Source organism: Macaca mulatta, chromosome 20, assembly GCF_049350105.2.
Source record: "Macaca mulatta isolate MMU2019108-1 chromosome 20, T2T-MMU8v2.0, whole genome shotgun sequence".
Classification (NCBI taxonomy): domain Eukaryota; kingdom Metazoa; phylum Chordata; class Mammalia; order Primates; family Cercopithecidae; genus Macaca; species Macaca mulatta.
Genome location: NC_133425.1, coordinates 64,290,885 through 64,310,707, shown reverse-complemented (window position 1 = coordinate 64,310,707; position 19,823 = coordinate 64,290,885). Strand labels below are relative to the sequence as shown.

The following is a 19,823-nucleotide window of genomic DNA, read 5'->3' as shown; positions in this document are numbered from 1 at the left end:
CTATTTTTTGAGACAGAGTCCCATTCTGTTGCCCAGGCTGGAGTGCAGTGGAGCAATCTTGGCTCACTGCAACCTCTGCCTCCTGGGTTCAAGAGATTCTTCTGCCTCAGCCTCCTGAGTAGCTGGGATTACAGGCGCCTGCCACCACGCCCGGCTAATTTTTGTATTTTTAGTAGAGACATAGTTTCACCATGTTAGCCAGGCTGGTCTCGAACTCCTGACCTCAAGTGATCTGCCCACCTCGGCCTCCCAAAGTGCTGGAATTACAAGCGTGAGCCACCACACCTGGCCTGACCTAATCACATCTTTAAGGCACTGCTTCCTAACACTGTTACACTGACAATTAAATTTCAACATGAGTTTTGGTGGGGACAAACACATCCAAGCCACAGCTGTGGCCGTACCATTTTATAATGCTGTCAGCAATGCATGAGACTTCTAGTTGCTCCACATCCTTGTTAGCCTTTGGTATGTTGCCAGTCTTTTCAATTTTAGCCATTCTAATAGGTATGTAGTGGTATCTTATTGTCTTTTTAATTTATCTAATCATGAACATTGAGCATTGTATATTTTCCTTTTAAAAATTATACAAGTAATAAAGATCTGCAATAGAAAAAATTTTTAAATGCAGATAAGCAAAAATAAGAAAAATACAAATGATCTGTCACTCTAGAGATAATCACAATTGACATTTTGAGCTATATCCAACCTTTGTCTCTTTGGACAAAAACATATAATTGTATTTATTGGACAGGCCTGTTGGCTCATGCCAACAAAGTGGGAGGATCACTTGAGCTCAGGAATTTGAGAGTAGCCTGGACAACATAGTGAGACCCTGTCTCTACTAGAAAAGAAAAGAAAATCAAAAAATCTGGGCATGGTGGCTTGTGCCTGTAGTCTCAACTACTTAGGAGGCTGAGGCAGGAGGATCACTTGAGCCTGGGAGGTCAAGGTTGCAGTGAGCTATGGTCACACTAAGGCACTCCAGCCTGAGAGACAGAGTGAGATCCTGTCTCCAACAAAACAAAGAAACCAAAACAGTAAGTCTTACTGTACCATCCCATGCTACACTCCTTCCCTCCCCAGAGGCAACTACAGTTAACGGTTTCTTTCTTTTTTTTTTTTTCTTTTTCTGAGACCGAGTCTTGCTCTATCGCCCTGGCTGGAGTGCAGTGGCGCAATCTCGGCTCACTGTAAGCTCCACCTCCCGGGTTCCCACCATTCTCCTGCCTCAGCCTCCCAAGTGGCTGGGACTACAGGCGCCCGCCACCTTGCCTGGCTAGTTTTTTGTATTTTTAGTAGAGACGGGGTTTCACCATGTTAGCCAGGATGGTTTCAATCTCCTGACCTCGTGATCTACCCACCTCAGCCTCCCAAAGTGCTGGAATTACAGGTGCGAGCCACCGTGCCCAGCCGGTTTCTTTCTTTTTATTTTTTTGAGACAGAGTCTCATTCTGTTGCCCAGGCTGGAGTGCAGTGGCGTGGTCATAGCTCATTATAACCTCAAACTCCTGGGCTCAAGTAAATTTCCCACCTCAGCCTCTGTAGTATCTGGAACTACAGGCAAGAACCACCACACATGGCTAATTTTTAATTTTTTGTAGAGATGAGGGTCTCGCTATGTTGCCCAGCCTGGTCTCGAGCTCCTGGGCTCAAGCAATCTTCCCACCTTGGCTTCCCAAAGTGCTGGGATTACAGGAGTGAGCCACTGTGTCTGGCTGCCTCAATAGCACTTTAATGTCAGTATCATTTTCCACTGTTTGAATGCCTACAATTTATTGAATCAATTCCCTTTTTGAAGAACCTGGGTTTTTTCCAGTGCTTAGTCTTTTTTTTCTCTCACTGCAACCTCGGCCTCCCGGGTTCAAGTGATTCTCCTGCCTTAGTCTCCCAAGTAGCTGGGATTACAGACATGTACCACCACACCCAGCTCATTTTGTATTTTCAGTAGAGACAGGGTTTCACCATGTTGGTCAGGCAGATCTAGAATTCCTGATTTCAGGTGATCCGCCCGCCTCAGCCTCCCAAAGTGTTGGGATTACAGGCGTGAGCCACAGCACCTGGCCAATGCTTAGTCTTATAAGCAATGTTGCGAGGAACTCCTTCATCCGTACACCTTTGAGAAATTGTATGGGCAGGTCTTTAAGATGAATTTCTCCAAGTGGAGTTACTGGGTCAAACGTCATGTGCTTGTTTCAGGTTCCTGAACCATATATTGTGCCCACCAGCAAAGAGGGGTGGTCCAATGATCTGGCAGCAGGTCTGGTACTGTAAGGTCTTTTGTTTCTTATGCTACTCCAGAGGCTATTCATCAGCAAAGCGATGTTAACCATTCCCAGGACCTCCCTGTGGGGTGGCAGGAAGTGGGGCGGTTTCTCAGGGCAAAGAACAACATGTCTTTATGAAAATGCTGTGCACCAAGAACGCTTTATGAATACAGACCTTGGCCTTGCTCTTGGGCAACTCCCTACAGGCTGGAGTGGGACTATGTCTCTGGGAGAAGATGAGCAAGACTCCAGGGTGTGCCCGGGCTACTTGAACATCGCTCCACTTCCCCTCACTCAGTTATGCAATTAATACCACTGTGGAGTGGGCAATAGCTGGGTTCAAATCCTCTTTTCTTTTTTTTTTTTTTTTTGAGGGTCGTGCTCTGTTGCCCAGGCTGGAGTGAAGTGGCATGATCTCAGCTCACTGCAACCTCCGTCTCCCAGGTTCAAGTGATTATCCTGCCTCAGCCTCCTGAGTAGCTGGGACTGCAGGGCTGCACCACTACGCCTGGCTAATTTTTTGTATTTTTAGCAGAGATGAGGTTTCGCTATGTTGGCATGGCTGGTCTTGAACTCCCGGCCTCAAGTGATCTGCTCACCTCAGCCTTCCAAAGTGTTGGGATTACGGGCGTGAGTCATTGCACCCGGCCTCAAATTCCCTTTCTGCTACTTCCTGGCTGTGTGGCATTGGGCAAGTTTAGAATTTCTCTGACTTTGGTTTGCCCCTCCGTAAAATAGGGCTAATAGTGTCTCTCTTATGAGGTTGTCTTGATACTTTTATTTTTTTAGACAGGGTGTTGTTCTATTGCCTAGGCTGGAGTGCAGTGGCCCAATCATAGCTCACTGCCAGCCTCAAACTCCTGGGCTCAAGTGATCCTGCCTCAGCCTCCCAAGTGGCTGGGACCACAGACATGGCTACCATGCCTGGCTAATTTTTAAATTTTTGTAGTGATAAAGTCTTGCTATGTAGCTCAGGCTAGTCTCAAACTCCTGGCTTCAAGCAATCCTCCTGCCTCGGCTTCCCAAAGCACTGGGATTACAGACAAACCACTGAACCCGGCCTTGTCTTGATACTTAAATGAGGTAGTGCACAGAAAGTGCTCGGAATACATTTGGTAGCTGAAAGTGCTCTACAACTATTACCTATCACCAGGGACCTTCAGTGGGCGAGATCACAGTCCCTCAGACTGGTTGGGGACTGGTCAGGTAAAGAGACAATTACAATTCTGGGTGCTGGGTACATGCATACAGGTGCTAAGAAAAGTCTAGTGGGAGGAATACTAAATCCAGAAGGCTTCCAGGAAAAAATGACATTTTGGCAGGAACTTGTAGGCTAAGTTACTTGTAGGCTAAGGCAGCGGCAAAGTCGTTGAGAGACTAGAGACCAGCCATTAACTCCCTTTGCTGGGAATGTGGTGATGGAATTCAGAGAAGGTTTTCAGTTCCAGATTTTAATTCCAATTTCTCAGCACCTGTCTGGGTCCCAGGACCTGTGCTCGGTGCTGAGGTGAAGGTAGAGGCTGGAGATAATTAGGCAAAGGTGCTCAGTGAGCTTAAGATCTAAGTGGGGGGCTGGGTGCGGTGGCTCATGCCTGTAATCTCAGCACTTTGGGAGGCCAGGGTGGGCAGATCACCTGAGGTCAGGAGTTCGAGACCAGCCTGAGCAGCGTAACGAAACCCCATCTCTACTGAAAATATAAAAATCAGCCAGGCATGGTAGCGTGTACCTGTAATCCCAGCTATTTGGGAGGCTGAGGCAGGAGGATTGCTTGAACCCGGGAGGCGGAGGTTGCAGTGAGCTCAGATCAAGCCACTACACTCCAGCCTGGGCGACAGAGTGAAACTCTGTCTCCAAAATAATAATATACTAATAAATAGAATAAAAATTGATCAGATTTGGGCAGGGATGGGATGAGAAGAAAAGGTACCCCAGGTAGGAGAAACAGCACGAGCAAAGGTAAGGCAGTGGGAAGGCCTATATTCCAGGAAGGGTACATTGCCCAGTGTGGCTGTGTGGTCTGTACCTGGGGAGCGGGACAATGGGCAGCAGCTAGGGCTATAAGGTCAACCTAGGCTGGGATGTGAAGGGCCTCCGATGACATGCTGCTTGGCCCTTGTCGAGTAGGTCATGGGAACGGAATGGAAGTGTTTAAGTAGAGAAGGGATGTGATGGGATCTGTGTTCTGGCATAGCTGGGGGAGGAGTCCTCGGGAAGCAGGGAGCACAGCTGGGAGGCCTCTGCAATCATTTCAACAAGAAATCTGGGGGTCTGGCCTTGGTGAGGGGAGGTGGGCACTGAGAGGAGGGGTGGAGGGTTTGTAAGCAGACTCTAAAACACTTGAAAGCAACACCCTGACACTATTCCCTGGTGGCTCCAGGGTCGGGATGTCTAAAATCCGTGGAAAAACAAACTTGCTCCCGCCTCAGCCAGCAGGAAGAAGAGCAATCTGATATGCTTGTTGATTAGGATTAGGGAACTTTTTCCCCCTTTATTGAGGGTCACCTGAATTATTAGTGGGGGCAAAAGAGACAGAGGGAGACATAAAAGTGAAGCGACCTAATTTTATTGTTTTTCCTTGACGGAAACAATATATGAGATAGATCAACATTTAAAATGTTTTTCAACGGTCATAAAGTGTAGTCAACCAAAAACAATCTTGACTTCATTTCCACAGAGACACAGAGAGCAGGGAGAGGAGGGACAGAAGGGCGGGGAGATCACGGGAGGAAGGGAGACAGGCCAGGAAGGGAGGATGCTGCACGGGGCTGCGAGGGAGCTGCTTCAGAATTTTGGAATTGATCAGGCACGGTAGCTCACGCCTGTAATCCCAGCACTTTGGGAGGCTGAGGCGGGTGGATCACCTGAGGTCAGGAGTTTGAGACCAGCCTGGCCAACATGGTAAAACCCCACCTCTACTAAAAGTACAAAAATTAGCTGGGCGTGGTGACTGGTGCCTGTAATCCCAGCTATTTGGGAGCCTGAGGCAGGAGAATTGCTTGAACCTGGGAGGCAGAGCCATTGCACTCCAGCCTGGGTGACAGAGCAAGTCGCTCTCTAAAAAAAAAAAAAAAGAATCTGGGAATTGAGAGGTCCCGAGTTCAGATCCCATCCAAGTTCTCCCACCATTCTCCTGTATCTGTCAAATGGGGATTATAACATCCTCACCATCTGTACAATGTTATGGTATTGGATTTTCATCTTAGATCAGATCGCTCTGGCCACCTAATTGGAGCCAGATAAGAGAAAGTGTACCCAAAGACTACCTGTTCTTAGAATGCTCTTAAGGAGGCTATTATAATTATTATGACCATTATTATTATTATTATCATCATAGCTTGATGATTATTTTCTTTTGAAATTCTGCTTGGCCACTGTTTACTCCCAGCTCTTCAGCTGCCCTTGTTGGAACCTCTCTGGGCCGGGTGTGATGGCTCACACCTGTAATCCCAGAACTTTAGGAGGTCAAGGTGGGAGGATTGCTTGAGCCCAGGAGTTGGAGACCAGCCTGGACCACATGGAGAAACCCCATCTCTATAAAAAGTACAAAAATTAGCCAGGCATAGTCGCATGCACCTGTAGTGCCAGCTACTCCGGAGGCTGAATGGGAGGATTGCTTGAGCCTGGGGGGTTGAGGCTGCAGTGAGCTATGATTGTGCCACTGGGTGAGTCTGTCTCAAAAAACACCCCAAGAAACAAAACACAAGAAATCTCTCTGGACTCCTAGCTTCCTAGGATCATGCAGGGTGGAGGGCACACTCTCAAAACTTCCACCTCAGGGCTGTCCCGGGAGCACTGGCTGCTCCTCCATCCCTGGGCCGCACCCGGGGTAGACGGGGCCGCCTTGTTCCTCTTATCCTCCCACTCCACTGTCCAATAACCAAAGGTGACACAAGCAGGGTTCGTCTACTCCCCTCTGCGTCAGTGCCCACGCCCTCGCCCTCGTGCCCCCTACTCAGGCCTCAGCCTTCAGCTTTTACTTCTCTTCCTGGGAAACCACCCCAATGGGGAGGCGAGGAAGATGAAATAAAGGATGTAAGTTCCCACGGGACCACCACTTCCCCTTTCCCCTTCCTCTCCAGCTGCTAGCCACTTCCCCATCCCCTCTCTAGTGGGAAGCAGAGCAGGGGCTACAGGAAGTCGGCACCATACAGTCCCCAGCATGGGCACAGCCAGCCCTGTGTGCAGTTCCTCACCTGCGTAACCTTGGGTAGCCCTGCTGCACCTGAACTTCCTCACTCACAGGTCCCCCAGCCGCTGTTCAAAATGCTCAGAACTCCACACTGCCCTCCTCACACCTGCTCGCTTTCTCTCTCTCTCTCTTCCTCTTCCTTCTTCCTCTTCCTCTTCTTTCTTCCCAGTCTCGCTCTGTTGCCCAGGCTGGAGTACAGTCATTCGATCTCAGCTCACTGCAACCTCTGCCTCCCAGGTTCAAGCGATTCTCCTGCCTCGGCCTCCTGAGTGGCTAGAATTACAGGTGCCCGGCACCACACTCAGCTAATTTTTGTATTTTTTTTTATTTTTATTTTTATTTATTTATTTATTTTTTTGAGACGGAGTCTCACTCTGTCGCCCAGGCTGGAGTGCAGTGGCCGGATCTCAGCTCACTGCAAGCTCCGCCTCCCGGGTTCACGCCATTCTCCGGCCTCAGCCTCCCGAGTAGCTGGGACTACAGGCGCCCGCCACCTTGCCCGGCTAGTTTTTTGTATTTCTTAATAGAGACGGGGTTTCACCGTGTTAGCCAGGATGGTCTCGATCTCCTGACCTCGTGATCCGCCCGTCTCGGCCTCCCAAAGTGCTGGGATTACAGGCTTGAGCCACCGTGCCCGGCCAATTTTTGTATTTTTAGTAGAGACGGAGTTTTGCCATGTTGGCCAGGCTGGCCTCAAGAGACCTGTTTGCCTCGTCCTCCCAAAGTGCTGGGATCACAGGCGTAAACCATTGTGCCCAGCCACAGAGTTTTTCGATCTAAGCACTATTGATTTTTCAGAGGGAGGATCGTGTGCTGTGGGGGCTGTCCTATGCATTGTAGGGGGTTTAGCAACATCTGTGGCCTCTATTCATTAGAGGCCAGTAGCACCCCCACTGCAGTGGTAACAACCACAAATGTCTCCAGACATTGCCAAATAGCCCCTGGGGTGGCAAAACTGCCCCTGGTTGAGAACTACTCAGTTAGGGTGACCAGCTGGGATGGCGAGGCATCCTCAGACTAGCAAATGGGAAGCCAGTGCAGCCCTTAGTCCTAACAGGGCAAGGGCAGAAACTGCCTGTCAGACCCCAGGGAGTATTGGAGCCATGGAAGAGGGTCCACACAACAGGAGCTGTGGCCATAGAGGGTGCAGAGCGCAGCCAATGCCAAACCCAGCCCGGCAGGCAGGGAGCAGGTGGAGTGATACTTCCGCTTCCCCTCCTTCCCGCCCCATCTCCTGTGGGTTCCGTCCCTCAATGTAACCAGCCTAATCCAGAACACAGGGCAGCTAGGGATGCCTCCTGGGTGAGGGGCAGCAGGAAGAAGGGAAGAGAGTGGATCTTGAGAAATGGGGAATTAAGCAGAGCAGAGGCCATTGTGGTCATCCCAGCTGGGGTGCTGCTGGCTGGGACAAAGGCGGTGGTGGAGAACGGACAGAAGCGGCTGAATTCCAAGATATCTGGGAGGACTCCATGCTGATCAGCACAGGCAGTCAATAAGAGGAAGGAGTTGAGGACAAGGTGTTTAGGTTTCTGGCTTGGGCAGCTGGGCTGATGATGGTGCCGTCTTCCGAAATGAAGGAGACAGAAAGAGGAGGCCAGGCGTGGTGGGTCACGCCTGTAATCCCAGCACTTTGGGATGCCTAGGTGGGCGGGTCGCTTGAAACCAGCCTGGCCAACATGGCGAAACCCTGTCTCTACTAAAAATACAAAAATTAGCCAGGCGTGGTGGCAGGCGCCTACAATCCCAGCACTTTGGGAGGCTGAGGTAGGAGAATCGCTTGAACCTGGGAGGCAGAGGTTGCAGTGAGCCGAGATTGTGCCACTGCACTCCAGCCTGGCTGACGGAGGGAGACCTGTCTCAAAAAAAAAAAGATTCTGCAACCCTGCGCACCCCACTGTAGGCTGCTCCTCCATGAACCCTCCTCCGGTCACCTTTTGAGCTTGCCTCTCTTGCTTGCCAGCACTCTAATTGACAAGGGTGTTTCTGGGCCTGGTGCAGGGGCTCGTGCCTATAATCCCAACACAAGACCCAGGAGGGAGGATAGCTTGAGTCCAGATTGAGACCAGCCTGGGCAACACAGTGAGACCCCGTCCCTACCAAAAATAAAAAATTAGCTGGGGGTAGTGGTGCACACCTGGAGTCCCAGCTATTCAGCAGGCTGAAGCGGAAGGATTGCTTGAGTCCAGGAGGTGGAGGCTGCACTGAACCACTGCACTCAGCCTAGTAGACGGAGTGAGACCTTGTCTCAAAAAAACAACAAACAGGCTGGGTGTGGTGGTTCACACCTGTAATCCCAGCACTTTGGGAGGCTGAGGCGGGCGGATCACCTGAGTTCAGGAGTTTGAGACCAGTCTGGTCAACTTAGTGAAACCCAGTTCCTACTAAAAAATACAAAAATCTGCTGGCACGGTAGCTCACACCTGTAATCCCAGTACTTTAGGAGCCAAGGTGGGTGGATCACCTGAGGTCAGAAGATCAGGACCAGCCTCACCAACATGGTGAAACCCCATCTCTACTAAAATACAAAAATTAGCCGGGCCTGGTGGCGCATGCCTGTGATCCCAGCTACTCAGAGGCTGAGGCAGGAGAATCGTGCCACTGCACTCTAGCCTGGGTGACAGCTACTTGGGAGGCTGAGTCAGGAGAATCGCTTGAACCCAGGAAGCAGAGGATGCAGTGAGCTGAGATCGTGCCATGGCACTCCAGCCTGGGCAATAAAAGCGAAACTTGGTCTCAAAAAAAAAAAAAATTAACTGGGTGTAGTGGCACGTGCCTGTAGTCCCAGCAACTTGGGAGGCTGAGGCAGGAGAATTGCTTGAGTCATAGCACCCAGCCCAGATATTTCCTTTTCAATTTTCTTTTTTTTTTTTTTTTTTTTTTGAGACGAAGTCTCGCTCTGTCGCCCAAGCTGGAGTATGGTGGTGGGATCTCGGCTCACTGCAACCTCTGCCTCCCAGGTTCAAGCGATTCTCCTGCCTCAGCCTCGTGAGTAGCTGGGATTACAGGCATGTGACACCACGCTCAGCTCATTTTTGTATTTTTTTAGTAGAGACAGGGTTTCACTATGTTGGCCAGGCTGGTCTTGAACTTCTGACCTAGTGATCTGCCTGCCTCAGCCTCACAAAGTGCTGGGATTACAGACGTGAGCTACCGTGCCCGGCCCCAACTTTTTGCTCTTACAGTCAGTGGAACCATGCCCGGCCTTTTTTGGAGAGACAAGGTCTTGTTATGTTGCCCAGGCTGGTCTCAAAGTCTGGAGCTCAAGGAATCCTCCTGCCTTGGCCTCCCAAAGTCCTGAGTCTGCATCCTTTGGATTCTCTTGGCTCTGCTCCTTACCATCTGGGCACCATGCTAGGTGACTTACTGCACCTCCTGGGGCCTTGGTTTCCTCATCTCTAAAAAGGAACCTGCCTTGAAAGTTTGTAAAGCACCTTTATTCAATACATCTTTATTGAGTACCTACTATGTGTCAGGCACTACTCTAAGAGCTGGGGATACAGTAGTGAAGAACACAGATGGAGGCCAGGCACGGTGGCTCACGCCTGTAATCCCAGCACTTTGGGAGGCTGAGGCAGGCGGATCACGAGGTCAGGAGATCGAGACCATCCTGGCTAACAAGGTGAAACCCCGTCTCTACTAAAAAATACAAAAAAATTAGCCGGGCATGGTGGTGGGCACCTGTAGTCCCAGCTACTCGGGAGGCTGAGGCAGGAGAATGGCGTGAACCCGGGAGAGGCAGAGCTTGCAGTGAACTGAGATCGCGCCATTGCACTCCAGCCTGGGCAACAGAGCGAGACTCCATCTCAAAAAAAAAAAAAAGAACACAGATGGACAACCCTGCCCTCACGGAGCTTATACTCAGAGGAAAGAAAGCCACTTAGGAGGACAAAGAGCTAAAATGGATAGTACAGTGTGTTGTGAGGTAACACACGTGACAGAAAAGATAAGGTATGGGGCCAGGCACGGTGGCTTACACCTGTAATCCCAGCACTTTGGGAGGCCGAGGTGGGCTGATCACCTGAAGTCAGGAGTTTGAGACCAGCCTGGCCAACATGGTGAAACCCCGCCTCTACTAAAAATACAAAAATTAGCCAGGCATGGTGGCGGGTGCCTGTAATCCCAGCTATTCAGGAGGCTGAGGCAGGAGAATCGCTTGAACCCGGGAGGCAGAGGTTTCAGTGAGCTGAGATCATGCCACTGTACTCCAGCCTGGGTGATGGAGTGAGGCTCCATCTCAAAAAAAAAGAAGAAAAGAAAGAAAGAAAGAAAAGATAAGGCGTGGAGGGGGGTGAAGGGCTGCAATTCTAAGGAGGATGCAGTCCCCTTCAGGGCTGGCATCTCTGACAGGCTGACATGTGGGTGATGCCTGAAGGACGTGAGGGAGCCGAGAGGAATCTGGGCAGAGGGCACAGCAAGTGCAGAGGCTCTGAGGAAACGTGGTTTGATTTGGAGTGAAACTTCAGCATTTTGCCTGGCACATGGTAACTGCTTAATTCGTACACGCCCTACTAATTATCTTTTTTTTTTTTTTTTTTTTGAGATGGAATTTTGCTCTTGTCACCCAGGCTGGAGTGCAGTGGTGGGATCTCAACTCGATACAACCTCCACCTCCCAGGTTCAAGGATTCTCCTGCTTCAGCCTCCGGAGTAGCTGGGGTTACAGGCGCCCTCCACAATGCCCCACTACCTTTTGTATTTTTAGTAGAGACTGGGTTTCACCATGTTGTCCAGGTTGGTCTTGAACTCCTAGCCTCAAGTGACCGGCCCGCCTCAGCCTCCCAAACTGCTGAGATTACAGTCTTAAGCCACCGTGCCCAGCCTATCATCCTTGTAATTACTGGGCATCGTCTTCCTGGAGTGCCTGGGTCGTCAGGTTCCTGGATGACACACAGAGGCCTCAGCGCCCTGCCCTGTCAGCTATGGGCCGGCCGGCCGTGGTTTACCGGACCGACAGTAGTGGGGACAGGAAGGGTTGGAACGGAGCCCAGGCATTCCTGACCTGCCCAGCCCCTCTCAGATTTCTCCCCGGCCCGCCACACCCCTGCGGCTTGCTGGGGGGTGGGTACTGGAAATGCAGGGGCAGCACCCCACCTCTAACTTGAAGAGGGCCTAATACCAAGCAAGGACAACAAGGCTGGCAGTGACCACCTGGTGACCCCTAACTGCACTGCAGGCACAGCGCTAAACACTGAGTGCTTTTCCACCGTCTCCTCCTAGGGGCGTCCCTTCAGCCCACTGAGAGGCCAGGCTGGTGAGTCACCCCCACATCTGCAGCCTTTGGGGGCTGCTGTCTTAGCCACCACCCTACCAGACTACGGGGTGCTCTTGGACAGGCTCCCCAGTTCCCTGAGAGAGGAATCTCATAGCTCCTGCCTGCCAACTCTCTGCAGCTGCCCACAGGCCCCAACAGGCCCCGCTGTGTCCTCAGGGACTGAAGATGGGAGCAGAGGAGGAACCAGGTTTTGCCAGCCCCGGGATGGAGCTGAGTCAGGCCTTTTCCCAGGGCTCCTGGGACTGGGCCTTGCCCTGAACTCAGCCTCCAGCCCAGGCGTGGAGAAGGACACCCAGGACTGGGCCCCTCACTCCTTACCTGTCCAACCTCATCTCCGCGCACACTCTCAACCCATCCCTCTGCTCCAGCCACGCTGGCCTCACTGCTGAACCCTGCTGTCCGCAGGCCTTAGCCCTGGCCATTCCTTCCATGTAGAGAGGACACTCAGGACACTGCATACTTGCTCCCTGATAGCCTCCAGTCTTTGCCCAAATGCCACCTTCCCAGCAGTGACTTCCCTGGCTCCTAGAATTGAGCCTTACCTCCAGGCCCTTCCTCCCTAGGCCCCATCCCAGCTCCATTTTCCTCCATGCTTCACCTTTTACTAGACCACGTGTCTTACTGATTTATCTTGTTTGTGGTCTGTTTCTAATTGAAAACTCCTTTAGACTGGGCAGGAAGGGCCTCTATCCTGCCCTTCTGCCCCTCCTCATAGAGCTAAGGAAATGTGACTACTGGCCGGGCACAGTGGCTCATGCCTATAATCCCAGAGCTTTGTGAGGCTGAGGCAGGCAGATCATTTGAGGTCAAGAGTTTGAGACCAGCCTGGTCAACATGGCAAAATCCTGTCTCTACCAAAAAATACAAAAATTAGCTGAGTGTGGTGTTGTGTACCTGTAGTCCCAGCTACTCGGGAGGCTGACGCATGAGAATATCTTGAACCTGGGAGGCGGAGATTGCTGTGAGTCAAGATTGCGCCACTGCACTCCAGCCTAGGCAACAGAGTGAGACTGTCTCAAAAAAAAAAAAAAAAAAAAAAAAGGAAATGTGACTACTAGAACCAGCGTCTTCGTCCCTCAGGCCTTCCCCAGTTCTGTCCCCAGACAGCACAGCCCAGGTGTGTACTCCAAGGCCCATGGGGTGGTCAACAGAAGGCTGTGTTGGGGGACAGTGGAGGGAGCTGGGACATGTGGGTTGAGGTGCCACACAAGGAACCTGGTGGTGCTGGATGGTGCTTGGGCTGGGTGGAGCAGGGCACTGGCCGCTGCTCCTGGGCTGGGACTCGCCCTCCCCACGGAGCCACGCTCTAGCCCAGTATTCTAGGTGTCTGAATTCAGATTTAAACCTGGCTTTCCCAATCACTGTGAAGATACACCTGTCCAAGTAGAAAGACTATCTTAAGAGTTTGTGACGTTGATCTTGACACATTTGGTATGTGGGCCCTACACATATGTTTACCTGTAGCCCCCATGTGAGTGCTGGGCTTTTTTACTGTTTTCTGCATTGCTATAACCCTAGCACCTAGAAGAGTGTCTTGGGGCCGGGCGTGGTGGCTCACGCCTGTATTCCCAGCAGTTTGGGAGGCCGAGGCGGGTGAATCACCTGAGGTCAGGAATTCAAGACCAGCCTGGCCAACATAGTGAAATTCCATCTCTACTAAAAATATAAAAGTTAGCCAGGCATGGTGACATGCATCCATACTCCCAGCTACTCGGGAGGCTGACGCAGGAGAATCACTTGAACCCAGGAGGTGGAGGTTGCAGTGAGCTGAGATCCTGCCATTGCTCTCCAGCCTGGGGGATAGAGCAAGACTCTGTCTCCAAAAAAAAAAAAAAAAAAAAAAAAATTTCATTCGTTTAACAACTTCATTAAGCACGTATCTTGCACAGAACATGTGCTTAATGAAGTTGTTAAACGAATGAATAAAAAAGCCTTAGATGATGCCACATACTCAAGGGGACCCCAGAAGTGGCTGGGAACGCCATGGCTTTTCTGCTTCAGGGCTGCAGAGTCTCAGGGTCAGTGAGGCCAACTCCACCTTTCAGGAGGCCATAAGCATTACCTGAAGGGCACCTTCTGCGGCCTACCTCCCGCATAGCCCCATCTGCAGCTGGAGTTTATATCCTTAATTGTAAAACGAGCCCACTTGGCAATCAAGGAGATCTAGACCTCAAAACTGTCTCTGCTGCTTGCTGACTGGATGCGGCCATTAACCTCTCTCTCATTTTTTTTTGTTTTGTTTTTTTTGAGGCAGCGTCTTGTTCAGTCACTTAGGCTGGAGTGCAGTGGTGCAATCATGGCTCACTGCAGCCTTGACCTCCTAGGCTCAAGTGATCCTCCTCAGCCTCTCAAATAGCTGGGACCACAGGTGTGTGTCACCACACTCAGCTGAATTTAAAAACTTTTTTAAAATAGAGATGGGGTCTCACTGTGTTGCCCAGGCTGGTCTGGAACTCCTGGACGCGAATGATTTTCCCACCTTGGCCTTCCAAAATGCTGGGATTACAGGTGTGAGCCACCACGACTTGCTGCAATTTCCTTTAAAAAAGGGGAACCATCGAAACTCTCCCCAGGGTTGTGAGGCGGGAGAACATGTAACTGACTCCATATTGACTGCTTATGCCAGCGCCGCCACCACCATTGCTGTCTTCATCAGTGTCCAAGGCTGTTCCTGCCACCCAGCGGACTCCCTGTGTGGCATGTGGCAGCCAGTGCCACTGTTTCCTCCCTCCCTCCCTCCCTCCCTGCAGACCTGGCGCTTGGGCTGGGAGCTCTATGGGCCTTGGTGGTGGTTTGGGTGAATGGTGCCCTCTGCTGGGGATGGGGGGAAGGGCCTTCAGGGAAACCACACCTGACACTGGCACTCCCTGCAGGCTGGGAATCTCCGGGACTTTCTCCTGCTGGAAAGTTCAGTTTCCACCCAGGCAGCGCTAGCAGGCCTTGTGAGTCCCTCCGCCACCACAGCAGTAGTGACAACACGCAGTAGCTTGTGCGCCAGGCACCCTTCTAAGCCCTTGCAGATATCAACTCTTACTTGCCCATTTCATCTTATTTATGATTATTATTTCAGACGAAGTCTCTCAATCTTGCCTAGGCTGGAGTGCAGTGGCACGATCTCGGCTCACTGCAACCTCCGCCTCCCAGGTTCAAGAGATTCTCCTGCCTCAGCCTCCCAAGTAGCTGGAATTACAGGCATGCACCACCACGCTCAGCTAATTTTTGTATTTTTAGTAGAGACAGGGTTTTGCCATATTGGCCAGGCTGGTCTCAAACTCCTGACCTCAGGTGATCCCCCTGCCTCGGCCTCCCAAAGTCCTGGGATTACAGGTGTGGGCCACCATGCCCAGCCTACTCCCCCATTTTAGATGAGAAAACGGAGGCAGAGAGGTTATGTGGTTCGTCTAAGGCCTCATGCCTAGAAGTGCCGGGATTTGAACTTGTGCTCTCCTGGTTGGATTGTTTAAATGGGAGGCCAGAAGGTGGATTCTGCCTTTAGCCTGGAGGGAGTTGGTCCCTGGAGCTCCCCAGCGAGCCTGGAACTGGACACTCACGGTGTGGGCTGTAAAAGGGGGTCCCAGGGTGACCGCTCCCACACTTTCAATGGCAGGCCCATCACCTCAGGGCCCTTTCCTAAGTGGCCACCCTCCAACAGTCCCCTGGCTGGGTCTTCCCCAAGTCCCTTTGTAGGCCCGGAAGTGAGTGACGGAGGTCCCTGCCTAGAAATGGGGGGCCAGGAATTCAGAGCCTCAGCTCCTCACCAACAGTCTAGGAATGAGAGCGTGCCACCCTCCTCAGGCCTCTCTAGGGACTGGGAAAAGCACACTGTGGGGACACGGCCTATCTGTAGTCCCTTTGGGGGAAAAAAAAGATTGTTGGATCAGTGAAAAGGCATCATGGAAAAGGCATGGTATGAAGTGAGGCCTGGGTGCTGACCCATTTCTGTCCCCACTAGAGGGGCCCAGGGAGTGCCTTCTTTTGAGCCTCTTTTTCCATCTGTAAAATGTCAGGGATGGATTGGGGCAGTTTTCAAAATGCTCTGGATTTGGGAGTTCATAAGAATACAAGCTGGGAGGATGAGGCTAGAGAGAAGGCTCTCTGGGTACCCCCGACCCCTTCTTCCAATAAAGAAAGCTCCACTTTTTTTTTTTTTTTTTTTTTGAGATGGAGTCTTGCTCTGTTGCCCAGGCTAAAGTGCAATGGCATGATCTCGGCTCACTGAAACCTCTGCTTCCTGGGTTGAAGCGATTCTCCTGCCTCAGCCTCCCGAGTAGCTGGGAGAACAGGCATGCCCCACCACACCCGGCTAATTTTTGTATTTTTAGCAGAGATGGGGTTTCACCATGTTGGCCAGGAGGGTCTCAAACACTTGACCTCAGGTGATCCGCCTGCCTTGGCCTCCCAAAGTGCTGGGATTACAAGCGTGAGCCACCACACCTGGCCAAAGCTCCACTTTTCTTTTCTGTTGGACTTGGATTCTGGGACTTTGCCTTTTAAAAGTCTGGGGGAAAAGATCACTTAATAGAATGAGTGCCAGGGGTGCTTTCAAGGGTCAGTCATCCAAGAGCGAACCCCTCATTCAAGGAAGCCCTGATCTCAACCGGGACCACAATCCATCTCCTGCCCCACCCTGTAGAATGGAGGACTGGCTTCGAAGCATCTGCACAAGTGGATGCTGCAGGTTGACATTAAGGGCAAAAAATTAGAATATCATCTGTGGATTGTGGTGGCATTAAATAACATATCCAAACTGGATGTGTAGGGGGACAGTAAGTCAATATGCCGTGTTATGAAAAGGTATAATGCAAAGTGTGTGTGTAGGCCGGGCATGGTGGCTCACACCTATAATTCCAGCAGCACTTTGGGAGGCCGAGGTGGGTGGATCACGAGGTCAGGAGTTCAAGGCCAGTCTGATCAACATGGTGAAATCCCGTCTCTACTAGAGATACAAAAATTAGCCAAGTGTGGTGGTGGGCGCCTGTAATCCCAGCTACCCAGGAGGCTGAGGCAGGAGAATCACTTGAACCCAGGAGTCGGAGGTTGCAGTGAGCCAAAAAAATAGTGTGTAATGCATAGGGGATACGGATACTGGAAGGAGGCACACCAAAGTGTTGAAACTCAAAATTCAAAGGACCGATGGTCCTCATCATGGCCAGTACATCAGTTGTTTCTGGTTAGTGTCCACTCTGCATGGTTAGCGCTGGTGTCTTACCAATGCAATATTTTTACTTATTACAGGCCCTAAACATCAGAGTCCTAAGCTTCCGTTTTGCAGATGAGAAGCAGGCCCAGAGCGAGAGAGTGACTTAATATTGTCCCCATCACAGAGCCCAGGCTCGGATTCTTTCCAAACCACTCGGGGGCTGGTGCCCAATTCCATTGCCGGGGGACTCTACAGCCATCCACCGAGGCCAGGTGAGGCTGGGAAAGGCTGCTTTTCTCCAACTATCTCAGGGGAGGAAGGCCAGCCTGAACAGGGGCTGCTTGGTTTCATGATTAGCCGCCACTGAAGATAGTTTCTGATTTATCCAGGCTTCTCTGAAGGGAGTTGAAGATAACGGGCAGCAGGTGTTTGCTAGCAGACACTCAATCTTCCCACACCCCATCAGCAGACAGCCTTGGCAGAGGGGAATCTGAGGCCCCAGCTCAGTGGGAGAGGCAGGAGGTGGCTTTGTCCTGAGGGCGCCGTGGACCAAGGACAGGTGAGCTTTCTCATCCGACTTCATCCCCTTTTAAGATAGGGTCTCACTCTGTTGCCCAGGCTGGAGTGCAGTGGTGTGATCTTGGCTCACTGCAACCACCACTTCCCGGATTCAAGCGACTGTTGTGCCTCAGTCTCCCGAGTAGTTGGGAGTATAGGCACATGCCACCACACCCAGCTAATTTTTATATTTTTAGCAAGGACAGGGTTTCACTGTGTTGGCCAGACTGGTCTCGAACCCCTGACCTCGTGATCCACCCACCTCAGCCTCCTAAAGTGTTGGGATTACAGGTGTGATCCATGATGCCCAGCCCCAACTTCATTTCCTTTGGTTTCCCCATCCAGGGTCTGAGGCTTCAGGCTTCTTAGCCTTATCCTTCAGAGCCTTGGCAGCAAACCTGAGTGTGCATGAGCATCCCATGGGGGGCTTGTCAACCCACAGCAGGGCCCTGCCTAGAGGTTCCGACTCAGCAGGTGGCACCGATACCTTCGGGTCAGGGTCTGTGCTTTGAGCAGAGGCGCTTTGCAGATTTAGTCATCCTCATGGAAGATGTTTATTTCAACATCAGCAATTTCCTCAGCTTCGCTTCAGATTTTTTTTGCTAACTGCAAAGATGACTTTCAACTTCACGTTAACAAGGACACAAACAGAATCGTTCTATCGCTGCTGCCTATTCCCGATTCCTGCATTTATGCCCTGGTGTTGTTAGGAATGTTCCAATTTCGCTGACATCTTGGGTAGGTTCTGTAACTGTTTTGCTTGATTTTGATAACCAGATGTCATTTTAAAAAAATACAATGTGGCCATTCTTTAAAGGAGAAAGTCCCCTCAGAGGGTGATTATGAGGATTTAGAGGAAATAATCAAAGTCCTGTCTGGCCTTTAAAAATACTGAATAAATGGTAGCTGTTACCAACTCACAAATTGCATGGACCATGTGTCAGGTATTAATTCATTTAATCTCCACAAAAACTCCCCATTTTGTAAATGTAAAATCTGAGGCAACTAGAGGTTAAATGATGTGCTAGCAAGTAGCAGAGCTCGCTGTTCTCCAACCCCTGCCTTTCAACAGCGACCCCCGCCCCCAGCATAGAAGAGGAAGGCGTCATGCACTGCCCTGCAGGGAGGGCAGCCGCTGTTCCAGAAGATACCTTGCTGGGGCTCTGGGGGGGCTCAGCCTTGGGGTAGGAGGTTAATGGTTCTCTCTCACGGAGCAAGAGACTTTGCAAAGGAGGGCAAGTCTCCCCTCCCTGAGCCCACCTAGGCATGGAAGCTGACCCTGAGTATCCCCTGCCATCAAGAGGAAGCTGGGAGGAAGCCGGGAAAGAGCACACTCTTTTTGCAGAACTCTGAAAATTCTAAAAACCATTGAATTGTACACGTTAAACAAGTGAATGGTATGGTACGTGAGTTAGATGCCAATAAAGCTTCTGTTGAACAAACAGTTCACTCCCCAGGCACCTCTGGGAAAAGTTCTTTAATAAAAAATTCTAGTACATCTACACGATTGTCCTCACCCTTCCTCTACAGCAACGCAACGGGGAAAATAATAAGGGGCAATCTAGACATACTCAGTATAAAAACGCGGAGATCCATCTGAATGGGAGGCCTTAGGGTCTGGAAACCAGAAATGCAGGATGGCCAGTGGGCCCGGCAGCTCTGGGCTGCACTTTTGAAGAACTGTCTCTAACGTTTTGAAAATAGCATTAAAAAAAAAAAGGTTGCATCAGGAGGCCTCAGAAGGGTCCATTCCAGAGACAAAGCCATCAGGGGTCGGTCACAGCAGGCCCAGGCCCAGGCCACAGGGCTGAGCATTTTACGGCAGGTGAGAGGCTTCTGGAAACCTGGCCTCTGAGGCAGCCCTGGACCAGGTGGAGAGGTTTTCAGTGCTGAAGTCAAACTGCCCACATTTCTCCATCCTCAAAGGCTAAGGAACTAACCACTCTAAGGCCAGACTCATAGCCTGTCTCCTCCAAGTTGCTACGGCCGCTTCCTGACAAGCTCCAAAGTCCTTGGCTGAAGGGGGGACTGAGACCCCTTGGAGATGCTCTGTGGCCTGACATTTGGTCCCCAGCCCTGCAGGCAGGCGGCCTAGTCGTCGTCCCCGCCACCGTACATGTCTGCCAGCTTCTTGAAGCGGCTGCCCCACTCGTTCAGATAGTCGTAATCTTGGTCCTGGTCAGAGGCGGAGGAGGTGAGGGAGCTCAGGGACGCGGCGTCGGAGCCGCTGCCCTCATAGTCGAACACCAAAAGGGAGTCGTAGGGCGGGGCTGTGGGGTCCGTGTTAGCTGCCTTCAGGTTCTGCGGCAACAGAGAACAGGTGGTTAGAGTGGTGCGCCCTGCCACTGGTCAGCTGCAAGCCTCCATTTCCTCATCTTTGATCCCCCCTCCCCTCCC

At 51.3% G+C, this 19,823-nt stretch overlaps 1 protein-coding gene and 1 long non-coding RNA gene across 11 annotated transcripts in view; one reads left to right on the top strand and one right to left on the bottom strand.

The window, feature by feature from the left end:
- LOC114674404 (uncharacterized) overlaps positions 1-18,928 on the top strand; it is a 27,501-nt gene extending 8,573 nt beyond the window's left edge. Inside the window, exons 2-4 of the long non-coding RNA XR_003725481.2 lie at positions 16,964-17,140; positions 17,258-17,427; positions 17,772-18,928. This is a non-coding gene — a long non-coding RNA (uncharacterized LOC114674404). The remainder of the gene's footprint in view (positions 1-16,963; positions 17,141-17,257; positions 17,428-17,771) is intronic.
- The window catches only part of CDH3 (cadherin 3), a 59,516-nt gene continuing 58,583 nt past the window's right edge, over positions 18,891-19,823 (bottom strand). For 8 of the 10 annotated variants that reach the window (XR_013411076.1, XR_013411075.1, XM_015126483.3 and 5 more), the window contains exon 16: positions 18,891-19,727. Coding sequence is in view for 8 of the 10 variants with exons in the window: in XM_015126483.3 (XP_014981969.3) it covers positions 19,518-19,727 (210 nt within the window). In the remaining 2 variants the exon portion in view is untranslated. The other 2 variants (XM_077984427.1, XM_077984428.1) reach the window with 2 other exon arrangements.